General features: G+C 36.6%; 2 protein-coding genes and 1 pseudogene across 3 annotated transcripts; 1 reads left to right on the forward strand and 2 right to left on the reverse strand.

Annotated features, from left to right (window-relative positions):
• The first annotated feature begins 52 nt into the window (after positions 1 to 52).
• LOC113338779 lies at positions 53 to 1,960 on the forward strand (annotated as a pseudogene).
• Positions 1,961 to 2,877: 917 nt separating this feature from the next.
• Positions 2,878 to 5,763, reverse strand: LOC113338780 (thioredoxin-like 3-2, chloroplastic). Its single transcript, XM_026584168.1, has 5 exons — positions 5,333 to 5,763; positions 5,078 to 5,152; positions 4,609 to 4,675; positions 3,205 to 3,222; positions 2,878 to 3,111 (listed from the first exon to the last, which is right to left on the reverse strand). The coding sequence occupies exons 1-5, from the start codon at positions 5,668 to 5,670 to the stop codon at positions 3,007 to 3,009; spliced, it is 603 nt and encodes a 200-aa protein (XP_026439953.1). The 5' UTR covers positions 5,671 to 5,763; the 3' UTR covers positions 2,878 to 3,006.
• A 2,176-nt stretch (positions 5,764 to 7,939) lies between these two features.
• Positions 7,940 to 11,446, reverse strand: LOC113338339 (probable protein S-acyltransferase 15). 2 transcript variants are annotated; one of them, XR_003354729.1, is made up of 8 exons: positions 10,966 to 11,241; positions 9,788 to 9,880; positions 9,604 to 9,705; positions 9,433 to 9,504; positions 8,760 to 8,858; positions 8,568 to 8,663; positions 8,061 to 8,450; positions 7,958 to 8,019 (listed from the first exon to the last, which is right to left on the reverse strand). XR_003354729.1 is itself a non-coding variant. In XM_026583785.1 (7 exons), exons 1-7 carry the CDS (start codon positions 11,239 to 11,241, stop codon positions 8,355 to 8,357), a joined length of 834 nt encoding a protein of 277 aa, XP_026439570.1. In that variant the 5' UTR covers positions 11,242 to 11,446; the 3' UTR covers positions 7,940 to 8,354. The 2 variants fall into 2 exon arrangements, 1 of the variants encoding a protein (XP_026439570.1); XM_026583785.1 differs by having other exon boundaries at positions 7,940 to 8,450; positions 10,966 to 11,446.
• Between the last annotated feature and the right edge of the window lie 1,162 nt (positions 11,447 to 12,608).

Genomic DNA, 12,608 nt, shown 5'->3' on the forward strand with positions numbered 1-12,608 from the left:
CTTTTGGAAAGACGGACGGAAGAGATGCATAAACAGCTTTCGGATGCAAGAAACTGTCACAGACAAGTACAATGGTGCTGAGTTTACATAGCCTAACAACAATTTTAGTTGCCATCTTTGTTGTCATTGCTGTTTATATGACAAGCGAAAAGAGACAGCACTTCTTTGAAGGTTTCAGTACAATGTCAAGAACCACAGTGAAGAGTACTTACAGTGAGACGATTATGAAGGGTTACAATGAGGCGATATTGAAGCGTAAGAGCGAATTGGCACCATTGCCAAGTTGTGATCTTTTTTCAGGTAAGTGGGTTTACAATAATTCGACGGTTCCTTTGTATTCTTCGAAGCAGTGCTCATTCTTGATTAATGAGTTTGCCTGTGAGAAGTTTGGAAGAAAGGATTTAAGCTATCAGAAATGGAGATGGCAACCCAACCAGTGTGACTTACCAAGGTTATCATTACTATTCTTTTTAACTTACCTGAGTTTTGATTCCACTAAATTGGTTTGTAGAATTCATTCTATGCAAACCAAAACATGTTTAAATTTGATATTCTTATGTTGGTTTAACGTAAAACAAGCTAGATTCAATGCCAAAGCATTACTAGAGAGATTGAGAGGGAAAAGGATGGTCTATGTTGGAGATTCAATCAACACAAATCAGTGGGTTTCCATGATTTGTCTGGTGGAATCTGTAATCCCATCAGGACTCAAATCACTGCACATCAATGGATCTCTCACCACCTTTAAAGCCATCGTAAGTTCTATGCTCTTAAACTATAAATGCACCGTTTTTTAAGTCCAGACAAGATTTTACCTAAGCGAACATATATGTACTATGGCTTCAACTGGTTGACAAAAAATATGTGCAGGAATTCAATGCAACCATTGAGTTTTACTGGGCATCGCTGATGATAGAATCAAATTCCGATAAGCCGGTTTATCATAGAGTACCACATCGAATAGTCAGAGCTGGAGCTATTGAAAAACATGCAATCCATTGGTCTGATGCTGACATACTTATCTTTGATTCCTACCTTTGGTGGAGAGTAGCAAAACTGCAAGTCCTGTAAGTTTCACAAACCGATTATCAGCTAAATGAACCATGAATTGGATTTCTTAAGCAATCTGCAATAATGTATTATCAGCTAAATGAACCATGAATTGGATTTCTTAAGCAATCTGCAACAATGTATTCATGTTTGTGAACAGATATGGATCCTTTGAAAAACCTAATGAAGGAATCTACAAAGATTTAGGAATGGTGGGTAACTTTGAAGTGGCACTGAAAACATGGTCAGATTGGCTCGAAAATCATATAAACCGTACAAAGACACAATTGTTTTTCAATAGCATATCTCCAACACATCACTGGTATCATCTCTATCTTTCTGCAGTGCCCTCTATTCATCTCTTAAATTGAAACACAATTTACAGTTTCTCAATCATCAAAAATGTTACAGGGCAGGTGAATGGGGAAAGAAAAAAGAAGGAAATTGCTACAGCGAAACAGAACCGATATTACAAATCCAGACATTATGAAGGCGGTGGAGAGTACAGTCAATGAATTGAAAGTTAAAGGTTTCGATGTGAAAATACTGAACATCACACAATTATCAGAATATAGAAAAGAAGGCCATCCTTCTGTGTATAGAAAACAATGGGATACTTTAACTCCAAAACAACTATCAAGCCCTGCTAGTTATTCAGATTGCACGCATTGGTGCCTACCTGGAGTCCCTGATACTTGGAATGAGCTCCTTTATGCTTACCTACTGTCCTGATGAGTAATTTTTAAGACATACATTGTGAACTTGAGATATTTTTATCAAATAAGAAGAAAAGATCACGCTGACAAGTTATGAAACCTATACATGAGAGTGTCTAGACCTCAGCTATGTTTTTTTTCTCCAGGACCCCTACTGGGTGTCAGAGATATATGTACTGTTCATAAAGATTGAAAAAGACGTTCATTTCCATACATCAGGATCCCCGGGTAGGTACAATCAAGTATTATCACAGCTATCTGAACTACTTCTGCCTCCAATCTCAGTAATTTCCTAGTTTTTCTGCCACTAAAACTTCTAGTATATGCATGTAGTAAAAAAAAAAGGCACAAGTAACTTACAAATTTTAGTTATCTGGAATACTTAAAGAGCGTTACAATCCACAGGCATCCCAGGTCGCCAACCTGATGGAATAGTAAGGTATGGAGGGTGTAAACCTTGAATCGCTGCTAAATCACCAAGATTATTATTCTGTGGCTAATCCAGGAGCCTCCACCAATGTCTCAATTGTCTTCTCATTACTTTCTATCTTAGGTAATCCAATATCAACATCAGCGAAGTTATACAATTGCGATGCACGCATTTGTTCTTCTTGTGGGGCAAGAGGAACAGCTCCACGAAGCGGAGCTTGCCCCGCCCCAAATTCAGGTGGTGCAAAGGTTGTGTAACCTATCTAATTATATGAGCACAAAACAATATATCATTCAATTTCAATGACAATACTAGTAGTAGTTAAAAGTCACTCCAGTATCATCAGAATTACCTTCCAATTTCGTTCGTTTAGGTCGATGATAATCAGAGTAATCATCAACTAAAAGATCAAGAACATGTTCAGCTTCTTTAAGTTTATTCACAAACGCAAGAACCACTGCATCTTTTGCTTTAATCTCTCGAGCAACTTTCTGTCTAGCATCTTAAAGACCAAGAATTTCTTGAAGCTCAGCAACTGATTCAAAGAGTTGGACTACAAAACAACGAATAGTAAACTTGAACTAGTGAGTGAGACACAAGGGGGTCGCCACATCTTTGGAGTGCAGCAGAAGCTCTAAAGCATCAGCTTTTGAAGCTAACATGAAGAAAAATCAAGAAAAAGACTGAGAAACGGTTAACTTTTATTCCTCTGTGAATAATTTCACTGTTTATCAGATAGTGTATAATAATATTGGTGGAAATTGTTTCTTAATGTATCCACAACAAATTCTTTGTCGGTACTTTTCATAATTACAGAGGACCTTCGTTCTCGATCATTTCACGAACTTCGTTAACCACTAAGTAAGCTTTGTGGCCTCCTATCACTTCTGCTTGCTTCTTGCCATCCTTCCATAACTGTGTCATATAGGTTGTCATCATAAGAAAATATCGCAAGGAAAACTTGGATTTGATAAAAACAAAATCAAAGTGAAAGTAGAAATTTCTTACCTGTATTGTTGGCATCTTCTGCACAGGTTTTCAAGGTTAACATACATGAACAAAGAAAAATAATTTGGTCAGTTTAATTCTGCAAAGTCATAGCTGCATATTGCACAGCAAAACCAAAATTTTAAATACAAACTTGTTGAGATATTAGTAAGAAATCTGAAACCTAACGAATAAGTTTCAGAATAATCAGAACCAACGCAGTTTCTACTTCTAGTCATATTTTACAGAATTATACGGAGCTTATCATCCCTTTAAGAAGCCGCCCTCATAGTAGTAGACGCATAAACGGGAATCAAAAAATCAAATAAGATTTTCAGTGAACCGCATGTGAGGTAAAGACAGGTTTGGGTAAATATTCTCATCCAAAATAAATCCTTAGACATATTCCTCATAATAGACTATCCTTTCTTAAAAATCATATCCTTGTAACAGCTCAACTAATCGAACTTGAGTGTGAATCAGCACAAGCACAACTGGTTATTTATAAGTTTACTTCGACTTCAAATCTTACTTCTACAAGGATGGTGATCTGGGGTTGGAGTGCTAATGCTCACATGTTCCACATTAGACCAATACTCATATGCTCCAGAAACAAGCATCACATAGGAACTATCGACCAAATCTCACTTCTCTTAAATTTGACGTTTCTATCCGAAATCATATTTTCTTACTAAGTGCTTTATGCGGCCAAGTTAATGTAGGAAATATAGTTTCAGATTCAGACCTAGGTTATTTATCTGGACCCCGGGAGACAATCGACAAATGAACTAAAGTTACTGTATGATTCAACATTGAACAATGAAATAAAAGGCATCATTAGTTCTCATAACATAGAATCCCAGTTCTGGTGAGTGTGGGGGTTGTACAGTAATAACGGATATCTTAAGGTTATCTTCAAACAATACTTCCACACAGTTATATAAAAAAGTCAACATACACGATACATGGGAAAATTAAACTCATATCAGTTTCTTTAACTTCTCGCTGAACAGAGACTTAAGACTCCCAGGGGTTGTATGAGCACTCCTTCGAATGCCAAGGAGAAGCTAAAACAGACGCCTAGGATAAGGGCTCAAATAGAATAAAGACGCCGTAGTTTAAAACAGTATAAGCTAAGCAAATCTCATGCAACAATAATATGTTCCTTCAAACATAAATTGCACCTGCTGTATATAGTGAAGCAAACACATTACAGTGTTCACTTCTATGACTCTTTCCGCTGGAACCAATTGTTCTTAAGGCCAAATTGAGGGGAAAGACATAACAATGAGACATATTTAACGGAAAATGATGTCAACAAGTTACCTATCACTATTACTTATTACTAGCAACCAAAGCTGATAGCGCGATCCAGATATGATAATATCAATATAAGAAGACGCTTAACAACTAAAAGAAACTTACAGTAACTCCTGCATGATTAACTAGCTTGAAAGGGACAGTGTTGACATCAATGCAGAAGAATCCAACTCTGCATCAGTAAACAGAACAGAGTATGATAAATCATTTGTTCACCAATCTACGAAAACGTGACAATAAGAATGACCCAATACCAATTATATCGATTGAACTTTAACGTTATAACAGCACTTTGTCAAATGTGCTCCGTTTACAGTGGCAGGAAAAAAAATGAAAAGTAGTAGATCATCCATTTCTAAGGTTCTCAAAATACTCATTACAGCAACTAAATAATTTTAGTATCCCCAATCAAAGTGCCAACTTGAACAAGTCAAATGGTCGATAAAAAGAACATTCACAGTTCAATCTCCTAAATGAATTTCCCATTGTTATATAAAATTACTGTTTAGGGCGACAAATTACATTTACTAAAAATCAATTCAACTAACCAAACTGTATAAGTTTACACACTAACCTTGGATAATAATCAGCTGCCATTTTTTCGATTTTGGGTTTCAAGTAAATACATTTTCTGCACCAAGTAGCCATCCTACACATCCAACAAAAAAATCTCAAACTTTCAGAATCCAAAAACTGTAATTAGCTTCAATAAAAAATCCATTTACACCCTAATTTTCAATCAGTTAAGAACCAATTTTCTGATTAAGCAATTAATTAATTGGTAATAATAAACAAATTAATTAAGTAATACGAAAAAAAATCCCCTGACCAGACAATAATCAATGCTTGATCAAGTTGTTGAGCTTCACCCATGATCCTATCAAACTGTTCTTCACTACCAATTGATTTAAGCTCTACAGAAACTGGTTTCGAATCAATATTCAATGAAGAAGAGGAAGAATCTATGCTAAAAGTATCATTTGAAGCAGTAATCCTCGATCGTATTCCATCAAAATTAATGGAGGAAATTCTAACCAAAGAAGTCGATAGTGAGAAAATCTGATGAATTGGAAGAAACCCATATCCGGTTGAATTATAAGAACGTGGTTTTGCTTGTAGGTGCAGAGATTTGATGCTTGGACTGATGATTTTAATGGAGTCTGTCATTGAGGAAGAAGAAAGAGTAGAAGAGAAGACTGAAGAAAATAGGGAAAAAATATGCACATACGGCGTAAATTAGAAATAGCGCCTCAATTTGTGGGATCCATAATCCATTTACACTAGGGGTGTAAATAAGAACCATAATATTGGGCATACCAAAAATTTTATAGGCATACAAAATCATTTTTCTAACCAGGGTGTATTGATAAGGGGTGTTTAATGGGCATGCAATGACCTATACACCCTTAAACACTTCGAAAATATTGATTTATAGGCTTTAGGTTCGGCTGACTCGTGTTGATGAGTTATCAGCCGAACTTCCCGCTGTAGACTGAATTCTTTCGATCTTGTTTTGATCATAACTTCTTCGTCCAATGTCGGAATGACCTCATTCTTTTTGCGTTATCTTCGTATTTTCATTCTCTTGAAGATGAAGATAAAATCTAATTGATTTTAATGGGTTAAAATCTACGATTTTCATTATATAAGCTGAACCATTAACATTTTTTATTCCTGAACTCTCAGGAATAGGTTCGGCTTACATCTATGAGCCGAACCAACCCATTGATGAACAGTTCGGCTTACATCTATGAGCCGAACCTCACATAATTTTTCTTCCAGATCACACAGGACTAGGTTCGGCTCATTATGATATTTTTAAACAAGCCGAACTAGTTGGTTCGGCTCATAACAATAACACTTTCAGCTTGCTGAACTGTTCATTAGTTGTCAATATCCAGGTTTCAGATCAAGGTTCGGCGCATAATTTAGGTGAGTTGTGAGCCGAACCTAGGTTCGGCGCATAATTTAGTTTCATTGTGAGCCGAACCAAAGTTCGGCGCATAATGTTGTTGTTTTTTAAGCCGAACGGTTCTTCAAATTTTCAGCCTGAAAGTGTATGTGAACAGTTCGGCTGATACGATTTTCATTATATAAGCCGAACCATTAACATTTTTTATTCCAGAACTCTCAGGAATAGGTTCGGCTTTCTAGGAAAATTTTATACAAGCCGAACTAGTGTCTAGCAAATGTTCGGCGCATACCTAAACAGTTTCAGCTAGCCGAATTGTTCATAAAGGGATCGGTTCGGCTCATAAATGTAAGTCGAACCTTTTCATCCTCCAATGGTTTGGTAATCATTGGTGTAGTTGATGTGCATTTTCCTAGGTTTTTTAGGTGATATATGACCCTCCTCATCCTCCATTGAATCAAGAATTAGAATTTTCTCACTTTCTCCTTCTCTTTCTCTCCTTCTTAACCAAACCAAAACTTTGATTTTTTTCCTCAAATTTTTCATCTAAACAACTCTTATAATTCAGAAAATTATTTTAATCACTAAACAAAATATTTAATCACTAATCAAGATTATTAACACTAATACGTAAAGGACATATTTGCCATTAAAAAAATTTGGGTTAAGGGGTTATCTGATTTTGCTATTTCACAACCTTTTTTGTCTTCATTCAGTATGCCTTGGAAGATTTTGGTATGCCCAATATTATGGTTCGTAAATAATACCCGAAAATACTCAGCCTGCCTGTATCCGCCCGAGCCCGCCTGTACCCGAAGTAGCCCAAAGCCTGTTATGACCCGTCATGGACCACCCGGCCTGGCCTGGATTAATTTATTGGGCGGTCTCGGGCTTTGCGATTAATTATGATGCCCGGCCTGATACCCGGCCTGGTGCCCGGCCTGAAAACCTTCTATGTGCCATTAATCATTTAATATCCTCTTAAAAAGACTTAAAAGTTACAATTTTATAATTGTCAATTTTGTGTCAAGAAAAATAAAATATATAATTGTTTTTTTACTTATAATTAACCTTTTCAAAACATTAATGGTAATATATTTTCTTATTAGAAAGTTTATTGTAATTTAACTAATTATTTATTATAGGCTAAAATTAAAAATTCGTCAGTATAATTTAAATATAAAATAATACTATCACTTACGATATACGATGCTGGAAAGGAAAGGATATTGTATTTAATACCGTTCATTTGAAAATTTAAACTTAAAAAAAAAAAAAATCAAAATAGTGGCATGTCCGGCCCGATCTGGCCTGCCCGTATAAAAAGCGGGCTTTGGGCGGCCTTTGGGTAGCAAATTATCTACTTGTGCCCGGCCTGTCCGGCCTGAATTTTTTTACGGGCTCGCAAATATTAAGCCTGGCCTGCCCGGCCCGTCTTAGTTTTTGGGTCGGGCGGCCCGGCCTGCCCGAATTTACACCATAGTTAATTTAGTGGGACCCACATTAGCGGATATCTTTCAAAAATAAAATGAAGTAACTGCAGGGGCATGATTGTCATTCCACAAATATATTTTTCAATTGTTTTTCTTACACCATGTTTACACCTGAGTCTACCATTACCCTTCTCTACCAAAGTCCAGAGTACCAGAGTCCAGAGAGGTTATACAAAATGGCACGAGTCAGGTATGACATAAAACCATCGAAAACAAAATGTAAGACCAGCGTATATTATAGACATGAATGTATTGGTTTCTGCAAGACTTCGACACCAACTCCATTTCTTTATCTCCATGAATTTCTCCATAAGCAAACTTCTGGGTTCCAACAGTTGAGTTCCCAAATTGAAATCCAGAAAAGCTTTCTACTTGTTTTTTAGGAATGGTCTTACCAGCATCACGTGAGGTACATCGTTTTTGCAGTCTAGTTGTTGGCAGAAATGTCAACTGCTTCTTGAAGTAGTAGAAAAATTGGTTCCATCTTTGAGATGTCCAACTGCTGTTGGCCATAGCCATTTGAACACGTTTGAACCTAATGTCTATAGAAAAACATAATAGTGATTCATCCATCAGTTTCACAAACGTTGGGAAAAAAATTACAAGAGGCCGTATATAGTAATGTTCTGTAAATGAAAAGTGAAAGAGATAAAACTGACCGATGTAATGTTTTTGTAAACTCCAAGGTTATAAGGATGGCGATAGTTCTGTCCAGATTTCTTTGCTAACCAGCTTGCTCTTATTCCTTCATGATACTGATGAAAACACCATTAGAAACACGAATAGCAACATGAAAATGAGAAGAAAGAATCTACTTTGAACACTCAGGTGTTGATACAAAATAAACTCACCTCTATTGTTGTCATGTTTTGAGCAAGGAGGTAGACGTGCCAACCTGAGAGAGTGGTCAAGGTCACACTCAAGGCAATTAAAACTGTCCCGCAAATAATCTGATAAGCAGGAAAGCTGTTAACAATGATTTAAAAAATTCGGAAAGCTGACTATTTAAAGTAAAATACATACATAATAGGCGATCAAATGCATAAAGTAACTTGGGTCATTGAACGTAGTGGGATTATGGGCAAGACTCTCCCATTGTTTTAAAAAGCTACGAAGTGTAAGCCTTGAGGCGAGGGGGATCAATTTGGCCTTGCCTCATAGTAATTGGGGTCACCAAATATGGTGAAATGGAGATAGTTTTGTCAGCTAGGGGATAAAGGCACGACCCCGAACCCCAAACCTCTGACAAGTGCATTCAACTAAGATCATATTTAGGAATTCTGCACTCTAGGTCTGAGACTCTGAGGAGTTTCAACGGAGAACATGGCTTTCATAGGAAATTGTCTAGGAAAAAATAAACTTAAAAAAAAAAGTGCATTTCAAAGTTGAGAGAAAGTAACTTTAGCAGTTTACAAGACAAGAAAAAACGCATCACCCATTAAAAAAAAAGATTATTATTATTATGAGATTTAAGAAACAAAATGAAGGCAGTACTGAAACACATCTAACTGTTAAGTCACTTACATAGAATAGCTTGAGATGTTGCCCTCTGATAGAATCCCAATCCTTCCGAAATACATCCAGAATAAGCATAACCTAAATGAAAATAAAGTTTTCTTACATATATTACTTTTGGTTATTCTTGTATCCAGTAAAGCAAGTATAACCAGATGCAGACTGGGATTAATGACTTACCGTAGAGTACAAACTTGCTGTAGTTGCATATAAGATGAGGATAAAAAACGGCTTATAGTTCACAAAACCAACACAGTTGTTTATCCACACACAATGGTGATCCTGCATGCAAGATTTGAACTGAAACTCAATAACCTCCCAAATCAAAGAATACCATTTTAATACTAGCGCTTTAAGAACCTACCATCTTCAACACACACCTTCTGCATACCCGGCAATGATGAGTTCGTGGTGGCTTATGTGTTGCACATTTATCACAGAATCTTGGATTTCCACCCTATTAGAAATCATTCAAATGATTGAGTCAACAACAAATTTGTAATTGATCACAACTAAAACGCAAGATACACAAGCAAACATGAAACCTAGGTTTATCTTACGAGACAGGGTCTGTCTAAATTAAAAGATGGAAACAAGACTTCGCAGGAGACAAGGTTCAGTGAAGCCCACTCGAATACATAGTTTGTACCATTTGTGACCAAACAACTGTACCATTTCTTAACTGACTATTGCAAGTCGAGGGGAACACATACACCACTGCTATCACATGTGATATAAGACAATCCAATAGTACCTAAGGCGTACACGACACCCCGAACTCAACTACAGGACAAGCTAGCTGAGTCAAAAAAATAATATGCATTTATCTATACATCAACCACACTCGAAATTTTATTAGCAAGTTCATAACAGCGACCAATGGCCAACAAGGAGGACCAGACAATAAAAAAAAATTACACTAGGTTTTGAATCTTATATGTATGTTACTTCGGTGTACAACTGAAAGTTCATTCCTATCTGTCACTTAAGACTAACTACACTTTATCATAATCAGTTAACTGGAGGACTTAATGTTCTTGATAATCTCAGAAGTAATCCAAATAGTAAAAATACAAAAAATTAGCATATACGAGGTACAAAAATAGAGTCAATAATGGAGGATTGCCAACATATCCATCGCCACAACTATAGCAAGGCTCCAATTGAACCATATGCACTAACATGCCTACCTCCGTTGAATTAATTCTGCAGTTGTTCTCATTTTACAGACAGATCAAACATACCTACGTTTTACATCACTATAAACACATCTACTCCGCTTCGAACAACAAGATGACCTATATCCAATCAACAACCTAAACCAGCTCCTGGGCCAATGTGCTACAGTTAGATCCTAAGCCCTAAAATTTGGTACTCATCACCATTTAACTTGTAAGACTACCAATCCAGCAGGAAAAAAAAAAACCTAAAATATGTTAAAGATTGCACATATTGTCCAAGAATTAAGGGCAAATTCATCTAACATGTCTCCATATGTAGAACAGAATCACAGATTTATGAAAGCAAGGAGAAAAGGCTTACGTTTTTATTGCTTTCTTGATCCAAAAGTTCACCACCGTTTTCAATCTCAAGAACAAAATTAGAAGGAACATGACCTGGTTCCATGATAATACAAGTGATGAAGGAGATGAATGACATTAATCCGAAAAAGGAGAAGATCAAAGCATTCAATAATCCATTTGAGCTGTTCAAACTCATACTATCTTCAATAAAGATGAATACTGTTGTGTAATAAATGAAACCCATTGCTAAAAACACAGCAAAAATTGGTAAAGATAGAAATCTTTGTTTCTTCATTGCTGAAATAAACCCTAATCAGTGGGAGAGAATTTGACGGTTTAGAACTGTTTCTGGATATTGAATTTGGTGGATTGAAGAGTTTTCAAACCAAATTTTCTTCTCGTGGAAACGGAGATGAAATTGTTTATCAAGAGCGCCCCCTAAAAGAAAGATCTGGGTTGGTACATAAAAAAATTATTGCGGTGTTTCATACAAATTCCACACCCGGTTCCGATGGACCATTGGACCATGGCAAAAGAAAGGAGGAAAAAAAAAAAGCCAACCGCCACCCTAGGTGGCATGACAAATCAACCGCATCACTATGGAAAAAATGTTAAGCCATGGAGATCCTATGGAGCGATATTATATCACCAGGGATGGAATCTTTGTTGGTTTGGCAGATCGCTCCATGGAAATCCTAGTGTACCAATAGTAGCTAGTTTTTTGTCGCTTATGAATTTGTAATTTTCCAAATAAAATTTTACACCAAAGTTTTTACTCAAAAGTTTTCTATACAGGGCTGTCAATATATTTATGAAGTCCAAGATCTGTTTCCGATAGGATTTAATCTGATTTATCAGAATTCGGATTTTAGAATCGGACACTATCGAGCTTTACCTACTTAGCCTATCAATGCATATCCATTTAGTTTAAATCCGACATCTGATAGCATAGGGATATAATGGTAATTTCCTCAGGTATAAATGTCGTCGACTTTAGCCTAGGGAAGTCTAATGTTCTCTCTAACATATATGTTTGTATGGTAAAATTACTTCTACCCCAAACACAAATTTTGTGATGATTTTGCTGAGAATCGAACTGCTGCTTTAATCTCCAATTGAACAATGAAGGGGGTACCAGCAAAAAACCCTCCGATGCTTAAGTTTGCAAGAGATTTTTCACAGATATTTTTATGTATGGTAAGATTGCCTACCTCACTTGGGTTGTAAAACGTCCGTTTATATGATTGGAAATTTCCGTTTCATTTCTCTAATTTCGAGATTGGCATGAATGGCCATAACTGTCCCTGCATGCCTCCTATCATAACTATCCATGCATGCCTCCCATGATGACTGACCATGCATGCCTCCCTGTTATAATTCTCCTGCATGTCTGCATGACTGAGGAATTAGCTAGGCAAGAAATTATCTAGGCAAGAAATTTAGGGCTAAGGAATAATTCTCCTTCATGTCTGCATGACTGAGGAATTAGCTAGGCAAGAAATTATCTAGGCAAGAAATTTAGGGCTAAGGAATTAGCTAGGCAAGAGGGTGCAAAGAGTTAGCCCAATCAAGTAAGTGTTGAAATGTCAGGTCCAAGAAAAAAGGCATGTCCAAGTAGGGGTAAGCATTTTATCCGCAAACCGCGGATTTAATCGGGACCAA

This window comes from Papaver somniferum, unplaced genomic scaffold (genome assembly GCF_003573695.1).
Source record: "Papaver somniferum cultivar HN1 unplaced genomic scaffold, ASM357369v1 unplaced-scaffold_19, whole genome shotgun sequence".
Classification (NCBI taxonomy): domain Eukaryota; kingdom Viridiplantae; phylum Streptophyta; class Magnoliopsida; order Ranunculales; family Papaveraceae; genus Papaver; species Papaver somniferum.

What these genes read in the sequence shown, in the direction of transcription:
- LOC113338780 (XM_026584168.1), bottom strand. Translation starts at nt 5,670, where the DNA reads ATGACAGACTCCATTAAAATCATCAGTCCAAGCATCAAATCTCTGCAC. An exon ending in CAAGCATTGATTATTGTCTG is followed by an intron (nt 5,153 to 5,332) that starts GTCAGGGGATTT and finishes TTGGATGTGTAG; the next exon opens with GATGGCTACTTGGTGCAGAA. An exon ending in GCAGCTGATTATTATCCAAG is followed by an intron (nt 4,676 to 5,077) that starts GTTAGTGTGTAA and finishes TTACTGATGCAG; the next exon opens with AGTTGGATTCTTCTGCATTG.
- LOC113338339 (XM_026583785.1), bottom strand. Translation starts at nt 11,241, where the DNA reads ATGAAGAAACAAAGATTTCTATCTTTACCAATTTTTGCTGTGTTTTTA. An exon ending in ATCAAGAAAGCAATAAAAAC is followed by an intron (nt 9,881 to 10,965) that starts GTAAGCCTTTTC and finishes GATTTCTAATAG; the next exon opens with GGTGGAAATCCAAGATTCTG. An exon ending in AACATCTCAAGCTATTCTAT is followed by an intron (nt 8,859 to 9,432) that starts GTAAGTGACTTA and finishes CCTGCTTATCAG; the next exon opens with ATTATTTGCGGGACAGTTTT.